This window comes from Carcharhinus amblyrhynchos, chromosome 9 (assembly GCF_965287045.1).
Source record: "Carcharhinus amblyrhynchos chromosome 9, sCarAmb.v2.hapA, whole genome shotgun sequence".
Lineage (NCBI taxonomy): Eukaryota > Metazoa > Chordata > Chondrichthyes > Carcharhiniformes > Carcharhinidae > Carcharhinus > Carcharhinus amblyrhynchos.
Window position 1 is genome coordinate 45,616,657 of NC_137332.1, and position 14,714 is coordinate 45,631,370.

At 40.6% G+C, this 14,714-nt stretch overlaps 1 protein-coding gene across 2 annotated transcripts in view; it reads right to left on the reverse strand.

The window, feature by feature from the left end:
• The window catches only part of prkaa2 (protein kinase, AMP-activated, alpha 2 catalytic subunit), a 30,777-nt gene extending 16,737 nt beyond the window's left edge, over window positions 1-14,040 (reverse strand). The window contains exons 1-5 of one of the 2 annotated variants that reach the window (XM_080195546.1): window positions 13,936-14,040; window positions 11,193-11,334; window positions 6,222-6,315; window positions 3,946-4,090; window positions 2,345-2,432 (exon numbers count right to left, since the gene is read on the reverse strand). In XM_080195546.1, coding sequence (XP_080051672.1) covers window positions 2,345-2,432; window positions 3,946-4,090; window positions 6,222-6,315; window positions 11,193-11,334; window positions 13,936-14,029 — 563 coding nt within the window. In that variant the 5' untranslated portion in view covers window positions 14,030-14,040. Of the gene's footprint in view, window positions 1-2,344; window positions 2,433-3,945; window positions 4,091-6,221; window positions 6,316-11,151; window positions 11,335-13,935 lie in introns of those variants that run through there. The other variant, XM_080195547.1, reaches the window with a different exon arrangement.
• Window positions 14,041-14,714: the final 674 nt, after the last annotated feature.

The following is a 14,714-nucleotide window of genomic DNA, read 5'->3' on the forward strand; positions in this document are numbered from 1 at the left end:
AGTAGTAATTTAGAGGCCTGAACGAATCATCCAGAGCATGTGAGGTCATATTCCACAATGGTCATATGAGAAGTTGGACTGTGAAGCTGTCAAGTTGTCTTTAAAACAAAACAAGCTATTCTTCAACTTTGAGGAAAGAAACTTGCCATCTTTCCTCAGTCTTGACATGCATACATGTGGCACTGAAGTTCTAGCATTGAGGAGTAAGATTGTAGGGAGGGGGAAAGGGGGAGCAAAGATTGAGACAATTTCCATTCAAAAGTACCATAGCTCAAAAAACTTATAAAAAATTGGTTGTTAGTTCCTCTTTTCTGCAAAATGATTCAATTTATTCTTAAGCCTGAAAAGCATTGTAACATAACTGGCAAATCAGATTCTACAAATGGCTGCTTTAACAATGTTATGTGGTATAGTGTGTGCATTTCCTCTGCACAGGTTACCAAACCTGGGCATTTAACCAAGGAGCACCACGATCTTGGCTTCAATTCTATATTTCTAAAATAGCAATTCCCACCAAGTGACTGAAACAATATATTGTATTGCAGAACTACTGTAATGTTAACATCTGAAAGATTTCTGGAAAATTGTCCTTCTCATTCCATTTTGCATTTGCAATATTTGATAGCAGTTATAACCACCATAAAATAAAGATAGACACTGAAATGACTTTACTGTTCCATAAATCGTAACTTTAGTGATAACGAAGACATACTGATTAAATTCTTATGACCTTTGAAATATAATTTATCGGAATCTTTAATGGCACTTTTCTTTATTGTTTTAATTGCTATCCATGTGATAGCAAATTAAAAATCTAATGTTTGGAGACAAGGTAATGGAGCTAGCACTCAAATACTGCTTAAAAATATGTTCCAATTTTATTCTGTAGATTTTGTACTTGTACTTCTTTCCTGTTTATTAACTTGCCATAGAATCAGCAATTGTAAATAAATGGATCAATTTGTACATATACGAATAATTCTTAAAAATATTTACACAACCAACTCCCTTAAAAAAATTTCAGCTCATCTAAAATTAGGTAAAGCAACAAAAAATATCAGCTGAGTAAACCACAACACAAAACACTTTTACTTAGGCTCCAAGAAAAGGATGTACATGGAACAAAGTGGAAGTACGAAGAATTAAAAGTGATCAGGTCCAGCAACCATTAGCATTCCTGACTTGCTGATTAAACTTCACGCTCTGCAAAATGGAGTGAACCTCTTATCCTATGACCTATTCCACTGAGGAACGTATCAGCAGGAGTTGGCCATTCAGCCCATTGAGCCTACCCCACCATTCAATTAGATCATGGCTGATCATCTACCTCAACACCACTGTCCCAAGCAATTCCACATGCTCTACAATTGAGTTTCCACAACCCTCTGGGGTAGAAAATTCCAAAGTTGCACCACCCATTGAGTGAAGGAATTGATCCTCATTTTAGTCTCACTGTGTCCCCTGGTTTACCTCTCAACATTCCATTTCTATCTTTCAGTCTATTCATCTGATCTATTGCACTATGCTTACATGGCACCTATGAGCATAAGGATACACAATCAGGAAAAACATTCTCACTGCAGCCTATTAATAAACAAAACCAATTAAAAAGCTCTGAAAATATTTGCATGTCAGATACATTTCTATCCATTTAGAAATAGCAGAAAGTATTCATTTCAAGTGAGTTAAGAACCGCTGACCAGAATCCTGGACTATTGAAGTTTTTTAATATCTAAATTCAAAAACACCTGAATATTGCCAGAAATGGGAATCTGCAAGCAAATAATAGTAATAAAATATTCCCGATAGTGTAATAAACGGTACCAGCTTTGAAAATCTTATATCATACAACTGAATCATAAATCATGAGAATTCAATCTAGAGATCTCAATTCTAAATCTGTTGGGCACTAGATCGCAGTGTGCACAAAAAAAGCCGAGGAATCTCACTTTACCAGCCAGCTACAATGTAGGCACTGGAAATATTACAATATTCTTGAGAATGAGGGTTCTTGGCAGAAGTTTGCTCTGCATCTACTGTTGCAACACTAATTCTAGAAATATACAGAACAAGATCTTGAATTCTGCAGCATTTTCTCCATCCAAAATGTATATTCATACACAACATTCCAAGAATGGAGCAAGGCCATAAAACAGCATTAAAAATTTATGCGAGAAAATAACCTTTAGACATTTAGACTGCAGTGAGAAACATACACAAGGCGGCAATAACAACAAACCAGGAAATGTTTTTGGACAGAGAAGTCAATCAAATCTCAAAAGACCTCATAAGCTGAAGAAAATGCTTAGGGTGAACACAAAAATACAAACAAGATAGATCTCACCTGCCCGAGATAACCTCAGGAGCAGCATAATTTGGTGAGCCACAGCTGGTGCGTAAAAACTCCCCATCAGCCATCATATTAGACAACCCTACAATGAAGAGGTTACAATTAGAAAGTGTGGTCCATGCATTAGTTGGATCATTTAAATTTACCTTTATCTAATCATATTCCTTCAAACTGAACGGTGATCATAAAAAAATTCATAATGAATTGTTTGAAAAGTAAGTAGCAATTGAAAATGCAAGTGTTTTTACCCCTACCATTTGTCACTTTTGTACTTTTTTTCTTTTTTTTCTTTTAAGGGCAATTTTAGCCTGGCCAATCAACCTAACCCGCACACCTTTGGTCTGTTGGAGGAAACCAGAGCACCCAGAGGAAACCCACGCAGACACGAGGAGAATGTGCAAATTCCACACAGACAGTGACCCAAGCCAGGAATCGAACCCAGGTCCCTGGAGCTGTGAAGCAGCAGTGCTAACCACTGTGCTACTGTGCCGCCCTTTATTTTTTTCTTTATCTGCTTCTAACATATTTCAAATATAAAACCTGCCTGTAATGAAAAAGTTAAAAAAGCTAAAAATTAATTCTTTTTTCCTTTAGTTAAGGTTCTCAACAACTAAAACAATTATTTACACTTCAAAACAGAAGCATTTTCTCTATTTTTAGATGCCAAAACTCAATTTCAGAAAACATATTCTGATGTAAAGATAACCTTACTTCTGCCCTTCTCCAAACTTTACAATACAGCCATCATCTTTTTTTCAAATTCCTCCCACTCTCTAGATCTCCTCTCAATTAGGCTATTCCCAAACATAAAATCATTCTTTAATAAAATTAACTTTATCTGTCTATTTAAATTGGACTTAAGCCAGAGTTAATATACCTCAGCATAGTACATCATTAATGTTCAATTAAGCAAATAAAAATAGTCAGAAGAGGTTTTCAATTAATTTGCTCAATGTATTCCACCCAGGATTATCCTAAACCAGGAATTACAATTTCTCAATCCCAAATTCAACTCTGCTGAATTCCAGATGGGCAACAATAAGGAAAACCAAACCAAGGTAAGCCTAGCCCCTACTCTTAATAACCATTTCAAAAATGGTTCTGGTAAAAAAAAATTGCCATTTTTTTTTGGTCAGAACAAAATCTCATACCATTAATGATAATTGCAAATATCCCAATTACATATCATGACCATACATAATCCCTATCCAACAAACCAACTGGCTTCATGGATCATTAGACAGGATTCAGTTGTGGTTACCATAATTTAGACTGTCACATGTTTTTATTCAAAGGAACATTATATCAACATTACAGCAGTAATTTAAATTACTTAAAATGGTCCATTTCTTCTGCACTCAAACTATAGAATACTATCTATAGAACACATCACTCACATCAGCAATCGATTAAACACTCTTTACTCTTATTTCATGAGAATTATCCCACTATAATTTTAATTCTCGTGTGAAACAAATTGAATTCTACATTGTATTTCTGGCAGACTGAGATGCAAACTGTTCTAGTAATTCTGTTTCTCTGGAACACTTAGCTGCAGCCTGACACATTCCTCACATACACCAGGAGTCACATACCAAAGTCAGCTATCTTGGCATTCATTTGTGCATCAAGGAGAACATTCTCTGGCTTCAAATCACGATGAACCACCATGTGTCTATGACAATAATCAACAGCTGAAATAATCTGCTGAAAGAGACGGCAAGCTTCTGCTTCCTCCACCTACAATAAGAACAGATCATTAGGCATGCCACAATATTACTGTAGAAGGCCCTAAATCTGTTACAATAATAAACAATTAAACACACAAGAACATTCCAATGGGATTTCAGTGTGGTGGTTAAGTTACTGGACTACTAAGTCAGAGGTTATGACTGATAATCCAGTGACATGAGTTCAAGTCCCACGTGGTAGCTGTGGAATTTAAATTTAACTGAATAGATAAACTTAGAACAAAAAGTTATCATCAATAAAGGTAACCACGAAACTACAAGATTGTTATTCAATAGTGTGTTTTCTTTCCTTTGGGAAAGCAAATATGCTGTCCCTACCCAGCAGTCTTAAGAGACGCCAGATCGGCAGCGATGTAGTTGACTCTTTCAAAGAACAAAGAACAGTACAGCAGAGGAACACGCCCTTCAGCCCTCCAAGCCTGTACCGATCACCATGTCCTATCTAGACCAATTGCTTATATCCTCTATTCCCTGTTTGTTCATATGCCTATCAAGATAAGTCTTAAAAGTGGCTAATGTGATTGCCTCAACCACCTCACGTGGCAGTGCATTCCGGCCCCACCATCCTCTGTGTAAAAAGCTTTCACCACACATCTCCACTGAACCTTTTCCCCCTTTATCTTGAACTTGTGCCTCCTTGTAATTGTCATTTCTGCCCTTCTAACTGTTCATCCTATCTATACCTCTCATAATTTTATAAACTTCTATCAGGTCACCCCACAGCCTGCGTCGTTCCAGTGAGAATAATCCCAGTTTATTCAATCTCTCCTCATAGCTAATAACCCCCATACCAGACAACATCCTACTAAACCTTTTCTGTACTCTCTCCAAAGCCTCCACATCCTTCTGGTAGTGTGGTGACCAGAATTGGACAGAGTATTCCAAATGTGGTCTAACCAATGTTTTTTACAACTGTAACATAATTTGCCGACTTTTATACTCGATGCCCCATCCAATGAAGACAAGCATGCCAGATGCTTTCTTCACCACCTTTTCCACCAGTGCTGCTACTTTTAAGGATCTGTGGATCTGTGTGTGTCTATGCTCCAAATGGTTCTGCCATTTATTTTATAGCTCCCACCTGAATTGGTCTACCAAATCCAATTTGCATCACCTTGCATTTGTCTGGATTAAATTCCATCTGCCATTTCTCCACCCATTTTTACAGCCTATCTGTATCTTGCTGTATTCTCTGACAATCTTCATCACTATCCACAACTCCACCAATCTTAGTATTATTCGCAAACTTGCTAGTCAGACCAGCTATGTTTTCTTTTAAGTCATTTATATATATATATTAAATAGCAGAGGTCCCAGCATTGATCTTTGTGGAACACCACTAGTTACAGACTTCCATTCAGAAAACCACCTCTCCATCGCTACCCTGTCTTCCGTGGCCAAGCCACTTCTGAATCCACCCAGTTAATCTGCTTCTGATCCCGTGAGATTTAATCTTTTGTACCAGCCAGCCATGAGGGCCATGTCAAACGTTTTACTAAAGTCTACATGGACTATATCCATAGTCCTTCCCTCTGAGATAACCCAGAAGCCATTCAGTTGTAACAAAGTGGTACAGCAAGGTAATGAACTCCAAACTGATTTCAGCAATTCAAGAAGGGAAATAAATGTTGGTCCCGCCTGTGATGCCCACATTAATGCATTTTTAAAAACCACCTCAGAAGCAGCAGCCTTTACTAGATTGCATATTGTCACTTTTGATTCTTGGTCTGGTCAGTTGCTGAGCTGAAACATTCCCTCTTCGTAGGGAAGGGGAGGGGAGACCAGAAAAACTAATAGGGCTAGGTTCTCTTTTAGTCCTTGCTGGATATTCAAGAACTGAGCATCAAATCAATGACACTGACCACAGATTGATTTGTAGCTAGTTGAGACGTAGACAGTGACAGTTAAAACACTACACCATAGAAATTAAATTCGAGATGTGGAGGAGTGAATGTATATTCAACAAATGGCTTCTAAAATTAAGGATGCAATGCTAAATTAAAATATACTTGTTTCTTAAAAGCATTTTAAATAAAAATTTAAAAAAAGAAAGAAAAGCTTTTTGTCTCTTGAAGGTCAATCCCCCATTGGTTCAAATAGCTGTACTATGTAGCTCTTACCCTTCCATTTTTACAGATGTAGTCAAAAAGCTCACCACCAGCCACATACTCCATTACCATGAAGAAGTCAGTTGGAGTGCTGATCACCTGGTATCTGGTAAAGTATAACATAGTAATTATAGCACTAATAAAGTGTACCACAATGTATAGATTACAATAAACTGGAAACATTCTCTTTAGAATAGAGGTTAAGGGGAAATGTAGCAAGCTGTCAAAATTATGAGAGATTTTGAAAGAGTAAATCAGGAGAAATTGTTTCCAGCAGGTGAACCTGTGATCAGCGGACAGATCAAGATAACTGGGGACTACTTGATTTTGTTTTTACACAACAAAGTATTATGATCTGGAAAACACTATCTGAAAGGCTAGTGAAAGTAGATTAACAAACAAATGAAAGTGAATCTACACTTGCTATCAGAGAATCATTGAAGTATTCAGGACAAATGCATTTAAAGAGAAGCTAAGATGAAGCAGAAGGATATGTTGATAGAGCGAAATGGGACGAGGCTTTCTGAAGCATGAACACCAGCACAGATCTACTGGATCAAATAGCCTGTTTCTGTGCTGTAAATACTCTATAATACATAATATACACATAAAGGGAACGTTTGCAGAGGAAAGAATAGGGAAGTGGAACTAATCGGCAGCTCTTTCAAAGAACTGCACATGCACTAAGTCAAAAGGCCTATTTCTGTGCTGTAAGATTCTCTGATTTAGTACTGGTTTAACCCTTTTGTGAGGTTACTTTGATAATATTTGGCAATGAAATATCATACAGTAGGAACAGTGCTGCAATGTGATCAAATTCCTTAACAATCCATTATTTAAATTTAACACACCAAGTTAATAGCGTATTACTGTAGACATTGTTAGCATGATGCAGCTCGATGCTTTTCCTTCAGCAGGAAGGAAGACAACATTTTCAGTTTTTCCATTTAACCATTAAGAATAAGCACCACAAACCATGCCTAAGATCCTGGGACATAGTTAGTCTGTCGCAAGGATTTGCTGGTTTCCAACCCTTCCAACTATCCTTGACTATGGTGTAACAAGTATTTGGAGTATTATTTTGAATCTTCTGGTACGTTCCTTTACAATTTTTTTCTTGATTGGCTTCTATACAGACAACCAGTCACTCTCTCATTCAGCTTTCAGACATTTTTCACGCAATTGCCTTCTTATTTTTCCACTGATGTATTTTTAATTATTTTGCATTTAATGCACTTGAATTTTGGATTTAATTACATTAGTATTTAACATATGAAGAATACATAAGAACAAAGAAAAGTACAGCACAGGAACAGGTCCTTCAGCCCTCCAAGCCTATGCCGATCATGATGCCCGATGTAAACCTAGGAAAAAGACTTCTGCCCTTACTTGGTCCGTATCGTTCTTCCCTCCCTATTCATGTACCCATCCAGATGCCTCTTAAATATTACTAATGTGCATGCTTCCACCACTCCTCTGGTAACGCGTTCCAGGTACCCACCACTCTCTGCGTGAAAAACTTCCCCTTCTCTCTTAAACTTTTCCCCTCTCACCTTGAAGCTGTACCTCCTTGTAATTGACATTTCCACCCAAGGGAAAAGTCTGACTGTCTATACCTCTCATAAATTTGTAGACCTCTACCTCAGCCTCCGTCTTTCCAGTGAAAATATAAATATTTGTTCAGAAATGGCACTTCATTTGTGTTAGTAGGTAGGAATTTTCAGATGGAGGTGTTTCTGGTCCCGTCACCCAAAAATGTCAGCAGGAAATGCATACCACAATTATGGCAGCCCTACAACTGTTTAACATCAGTGATGAAGTCCCATCTCAAAGAGCTACCAGCTCTTGGGATCTGGCAGTGGGATAGCTGGGCTTGGCTCGGGAAAATGGAGCAAGATGGGGGAATGGGGGTTCAGGCCTGGCGGGGAAAGAACACCCCTGGGGAGGGAGGGGGAAGGGGAAGGGGGGGAGGGAGGGGGAAGGGGAGGGAGGGGGAAGGGCAAACAATCTGTAAAGTGGTCAGTGATTGACATCCACCCCCTCTTTTCCCCCCTAGGCCCAAGCAGGGTAATCTGTCAGGCTATTCCCATGTCCCTGCACTCCTCCCACCTGCCTCAAAATTATAGCCGGGTGGAAAGTGGCCCTTTGAAGGCCTAAACTGGAGCAAGACTAATCTGCCCAGCCTCAGTTAAATTGCAGGCAGGTCAGGGATGGGTGGGTAGGTGGGCAGCTGGAGATCCACTTTACGGCCCCATTCCCCCACTCCCACCACCCACCCACTCTGTCTGCAAACCACCCCTGGCGGGATCATAAAACTTTGCCCTATTTCTTAGTTTATGTAGAAATCACCAAAATATTCCAACCATGGTTAATCCTATACATCCAATTTGAATGTAAACAATGTTTCTCTCATATTCCATAACAACAAAACGTAGTTCCTGAACAGTGTGATTAACAACCCCATGCCTTCCTTTTACCTTCACTTGTTTTATGCTGCAGCTAATAGGTGCTGTCACGCCACTTCTATGACCTTTACTTTTGGTTACATTAACCTGTGCCAACTCAGCATTCTGGAGCGGGCCTATCAAAAGCTGTCCTTAAATGTATAGGAAATGTAAACATAGTCACCAAACAATTGTATCTATTGAAAGATCAGATCCACATTATCGAAATAACGACAATCAGTACCAACTAGGGATATTTTGGCCAATGTGATGACCTACAGATACTAGTTGTCCAATATTTCATCAATTTTTTTTTAAAATCTACAAAATGAAGAATTTAACATAAAATGGAATCAGAATACAGCTTCACTAACAAATCTGGTGGGAGACAACATGAAGAATAACCAGGGCCAGCATCAAATTATAATAACAAATCATAGAATCGTAGAACACTACAGTGCAGGAAGAGGCCCGTCGGCCCATCAAGTATGCGCTGACCACAATCCCACCCAGGCCCTACCCTCACATTCCTACATATTTTACCCGCTAATCCCTCTAACCTAAGCATCTCAGGACACTAAGGGGCAATTTTAGCATGGAAAATCAACCTAACCTGCACATCTTTGGACTGTGGGAGGACACCAGAGCACCCGGAGGAAATCTATGCAGACACAAGGAGAACGTGCAAATTCCAAACAAACAGTGACCCAAACCAGGAATCGAACCCACGTCCCTGGAGCTGTGAAGCAGCAGCGCTAACACTGTGTTACCATGCTGCCCACAGTAGTGGTTATGTGTGGGCAAAAAAAGGAACAGGTAGAGGAAGATTAAGGGATTTTTATAAGGCATTTCATATGATTCCACAAGAGACTCTTAGCTAAAACTGTAATTAGACACATCCATTTATCATGCATAAGCATATAGTTGAGAGACAGGCAGGAGAGAGTGAGGATAAAAGTCACATTTCTGGATAGATATTAGATATGCAATCACATGTGATGTCCTCCAGGAATCATTGCTGATTCCAGCTTTCTGTTTAATTTTTCTTTCCTTTTGGTACATTTGGGAATGGGGAGTTTATTCAATGTTAGTGATGATATTACAGTAGGAAGTAGGCTGAAATGCAAAGAGCAGCAGTTACACAGCAACACAGATAAATCAAGCATTTTAACGTGATAGTACAGCACACTTTGGACTTCAATCTAAATGAAGTACAAGGCAAAGTACATAAAAGAATTTAGAGATACAAAAATCAAGTCATTAAAAGCAGATGCAAAAAACAACACCAAGTTTCATCATTAAAAAAAATCAAAACATAAAAGTTAGTAGGTTGCATTATACTTATACACAACATTGGTCAGATGCCATCAGAAATATCAGGGTCAATTTTGGGGGCTCCCATTAAGGAGAAGGTCCAGCATTAAAAGTGGGATTATGAGTTTGAGCTATAATAAAAGACTGGATAAAGTGTACTTTATACTCTTTCAGTACAAGGAATTGAATCGGTGATTTGATCTAAATTATGATTATAAAAGTAACTGACAAGGATGATAAGGAGTAACAGTGATATATTAGAATTAGCCAGTTAAGAACAAATCCAGGAAAACCTTATTCAAAGGATTCTGAGAAGATGCAATGTACTGCCCCAGAAAACCTAATATACAAAACAATTAGCAGTGTTTAAATGGGAAATACTAATTTGGGGGAGGTCTAGGAACAGGTGCACAAGAGGGTCCACAGGCCTATTTATCATTCAGTCAGATCCATTTACCCATCATAGAATCTCCACAGTGCAGAAGAGGCCATTTAACACCAACTCTGCATCGTCTGCACCAACTCTGACAGAGTATCTTACCCAGGCCCTCTCACCTGTCTTATCGCATGACCCCACACATTTCCAATGGTTAATCCATCTAACCTACACATCTTTGGACTATGGGAGGAAACCAGAGCACTCAGAGGAAACCCACACAGGCATGGAGAGAACGTGCAAACTCCACACAGTCATCCAAGGCCAGAATCAAACCTGGGTTCCTGGAGCAATGGGATAGCAGTCCTAACCACTATGCCACTATGCTGCCCTATAATTATCCACATCCTTTAGATATCCTTACATAACAAAATCTATCATCCTCAGTCTTTAAAATTTCAACCAGGTCTTTAAAGCTTCAACCAATCCAACATCCACAGTTACTTGAGAGAACTCTGAATTTCAACTATCCTTTGGTGGAAAATGCTTCCACATTTCAGTTCTTATTCCTCTATTTCTAATTTCAAGATTGTTCTTCACTTTGAGGTCTCCCCAACAAAGGAAGTTTTAAATACTTCAATTGGATCACACCATGTACTTTAAACTCCATTAGCACCAAATTTACACAAATGGATTCAAAATTTAGCTCTTTAAACCCCTGTGGATCTGAATTATAACCCTTGAAGAATATCTTGATCTTGAGGTGTGATACCCAAAACGGAACACAGTATTCCAAATGGTCTCTGACCTCATTTATCACCAGGATACAGCACGACGAATATCACTCACAGTTTGATAATGTGAGGATGGCGGAAGAGTTTCAAGTTTTGAATTTCCCGTTTGATTTTTCCAACTACATCTAAATTGCGAATCTTCTGCCTGTTCAAGATTTTAACTGCAACCTTGTGTCCTGTCAGCTGATGCTCTCCCACTGCAGAAAGAAAGATAATATCATTTAGCATCAGAAGCACTACACTTTCTCCAAGAGGGTTGGCAGGGAAGATCAGGGAGAGGGGTGGAGGAGGAGGAGAAACTATTTGTAAGAAACAATTGACCTAAGAAAGTGACCATGTCTGAGTAACAATGACCAGAATGTGACCATGTCCAAGCAAACACTGACCACAGAGTAACCGCATCCAAGTCAATACTAATCAGAGAGTGTGACCGTGTCTAAGTCAATACTGACCACAGAGTAACTGTGTCCGTGTCAATACTGATCAGAGTGACCTTCTCTGAGTCAACACTGACCAGAGAGCGACCGCGTCAATACTGACCAGAGAGCGACCGTGTCAATACTGACCAGAGTGACCGTGTCAATACTGACCAGACAGAGTGGCCGTGTCAATACTGACCAGAGAGCGACCGTGTCAATACTGACCAGAGAGCGACCGTGTCAATACTGACCAGAGAGCGACCGTGTCAATACTGACCAGACAGAGTGGCCGTGTCAATACTGACCAGACAGAGTGGCCGTGTCAATACTGACCAGACAGAGTGGCCGTGTCAATACTGACCAGACAGAGTGGCCGTGTCAATACTGACCAGACAGAGTGGCCGTGTCAATACTGACCAGACAGAGTGGCCGTGTCAATACTGACCAGACAGAGTGGCCGTGTCAATACTGACCAGACAGAGTGGCCGTGTCAATACTGACCAGACAGAGTGGCCGTGTCAATACTGACCAGAGAGAGTGGCCGTATCAATACTGACCAGAGAGAGTGGCCGTGTCAATACTGACCAGAGAGAGTGGCCATGTCAATACTGACCAGAGAGAGTGACTGTGTCCAAGTCAATACTAACCAGAGATTGACTGTGTTCGTACTGACTAGAGAGTGACTGTGTCCGAATCAATCCTGACCGGGGAGTGATCATGTTCAGGTCAATATTGACCAGAGTGACCATATTTAAGTCAATACTAACCAGAGAGTAACCGTGCCTGAGTAAACTGACCAGAGAAAATAACTTTGTCCTAGTCAATGCTGACAAGCGAGTAACCATGTCCGTGTCAATGCTTTAGGACTTGAACAGCAGGCTAGGTGTAAAGATTCGCATTCTGATCAGTAATCTCTAAACTGTCTGTGCTTTATATGCTCTGTCCGAGACCAGAACTCTCCATTCACCTGATGAAGAGGGAGTCCCCTCGAAAGCTTGTGAGTTTACTATCAAATAAATCGGTTGGACGAAAACCTGGTGTTGTCAGGCTTTTTACTGTGTTTACCCCAGTCCAACGCCGGCACATCCACATCGTGTCAATGCTGACCAGGGAGAGTGAATGTGTCCAAGTCAATACTGACCAGGGAGAGTGAATGTGTCCGAGTCAATACGAACCAGAGTGATCGTGTCACTATTGACTAGAGAGTGACCATGTCACCACTGACCAGAGTGACCATTTCTGAATCAATACTGATCAGAGAATAACTGTGTCCGCATCAACACATAAGAACATAAGAAATAGGAGCAGGAGTAGGCCATCTAGCCCTTCGAGCCTGCCCCGCCATTCAATAAGATCATGGCTGATCTGTCGTGGCTCAGGTCCACATTCCCGCCCTCTCCCCATAACCCTTAATCCCCTCTCTTATCAAAAACCCATCAACCCGCGTCTTAAAAATATTTAGCGAGGTAGCCTCCACCACTTCAACGGGCAGAGAATTCCAGAGATTCACCACCCTTTGAGTGAAGAAGTTCTTCCTCAACTCCATTCTAAACCGCCCCCCCTTTATCTTGAGGCGGTGCCCCCTAGTCCTACTGTCATTTCTGAGCAGGAAGAGTCTCTCCACCTCTATCCTATCCATCCCATTCATCATCTTATAAGTCTCAATGAGATCTCCCCTCATTCTTCTAAACTCTAACGAGTACAAGCCTAGTTTATTCAGCCTCTCCTCATAGCTCAACCCCCTCAACTCCGGCATCAACCTAGTAAACCTCCTCTGCATTCCCTCCAAGACCAAAATATCCTTACATAAGTACGGCACCCAAAACTGCACACAGTACTCCAGCTGCGGCCTCACCAATGCCCTATACAGCCGCAGCAAGACCTTCCTACTTTTATATTCAATCCCCCTCGCTATGAAGGCCAGCATCCCATTCGCCTTCCTGACCACCTGCTGCACCTGCAAGCTGGGTTTTTGCGACTCAGACACAAGGACCCCGAGGTCCCTCTGCACCGTCACCTGCTGCAGTTTTTCGCCAAGTAAGTAATAATCCTTCCTACCATTATTCCTACCAAAGTGGACCACCTCGCACTTGCCAACATTAAATTCCATTTGCCAGTTCCTGGCCCATTCGCCCAGCCTATCTAGATCCTTCTGCAGACTCTCCACACCCTCCGCACAATTTGAATGACCGTGTCCAAGACAATACTGACCAGAGAGTGACCATGTCTGTCAATGCTGACCAGATAGTGTGACCAAGTCCAAATTAATAGAGACCAGAAAGTGACCGTGTCCGAGTAAAGACGGACATTTGTTTATCAAAGCACGAGGAGCGGAAAAATACCGGGAACTCCCGCAGACATTAGGACAATACACTTAACTCTTCACTTTTCCGAAGGTGCCCACCCCCAGGGTGTCTCCCAGGATATAATGGCCGATCTTCACCCTCCCGTCATGTTTCTGCTTCTCCGCCATCGCGCTGGACTCCCTCTACCCAGTCTACCCTGCGGCCAGCCGACGCGCATGGCAACTCGCCACTGTGACTATTTGGAGGGAAGACTGGCAACATGCGCCGCCATCTTTCAGACAGTCAATGTGACAGCAGCCACTCATCAGAGGGAGAACAGAGCAAGACCACGGATGCTTAAAGCAATGGGAGATGTGTTTATTATTCCTTCTGCCGCAGAAGTTGATTCACTGTCTCAGATTATTGCTAGAAATCCCTGCTGTTCTCCGCTCTAACTCGTACCCGGCGGACACAATCGTTTTAATGCTGGACGGGACTTCAGCCAGAATTCCTCACTTTCCTATATTTTTAACATCCATCAAGAATTCCTATCTGTGGCTTGGATTACAAAGTCTATAACATGGTTACATTGTCTGTAACATAGGGGGGAAAGAAAATTCTAAAGTTAATAAAATTCTAAGATTAACAAGGTAATACCATTTTAAGGATAGACATACACAAAACAAATGAGCACTTGAGAAATGGTAACAATAATTAAACACTGTGCATACATTATGAAACTTCCTCCCAAGTCTATATCCCATTGCTATACATCATACATTGTTATACATCTTGGGTATTAACCTTATTGTTTCAAATTTTGCTGTTACAGTATTAACACTAACAACATTCTCATAATGCTATCTCCCCCTT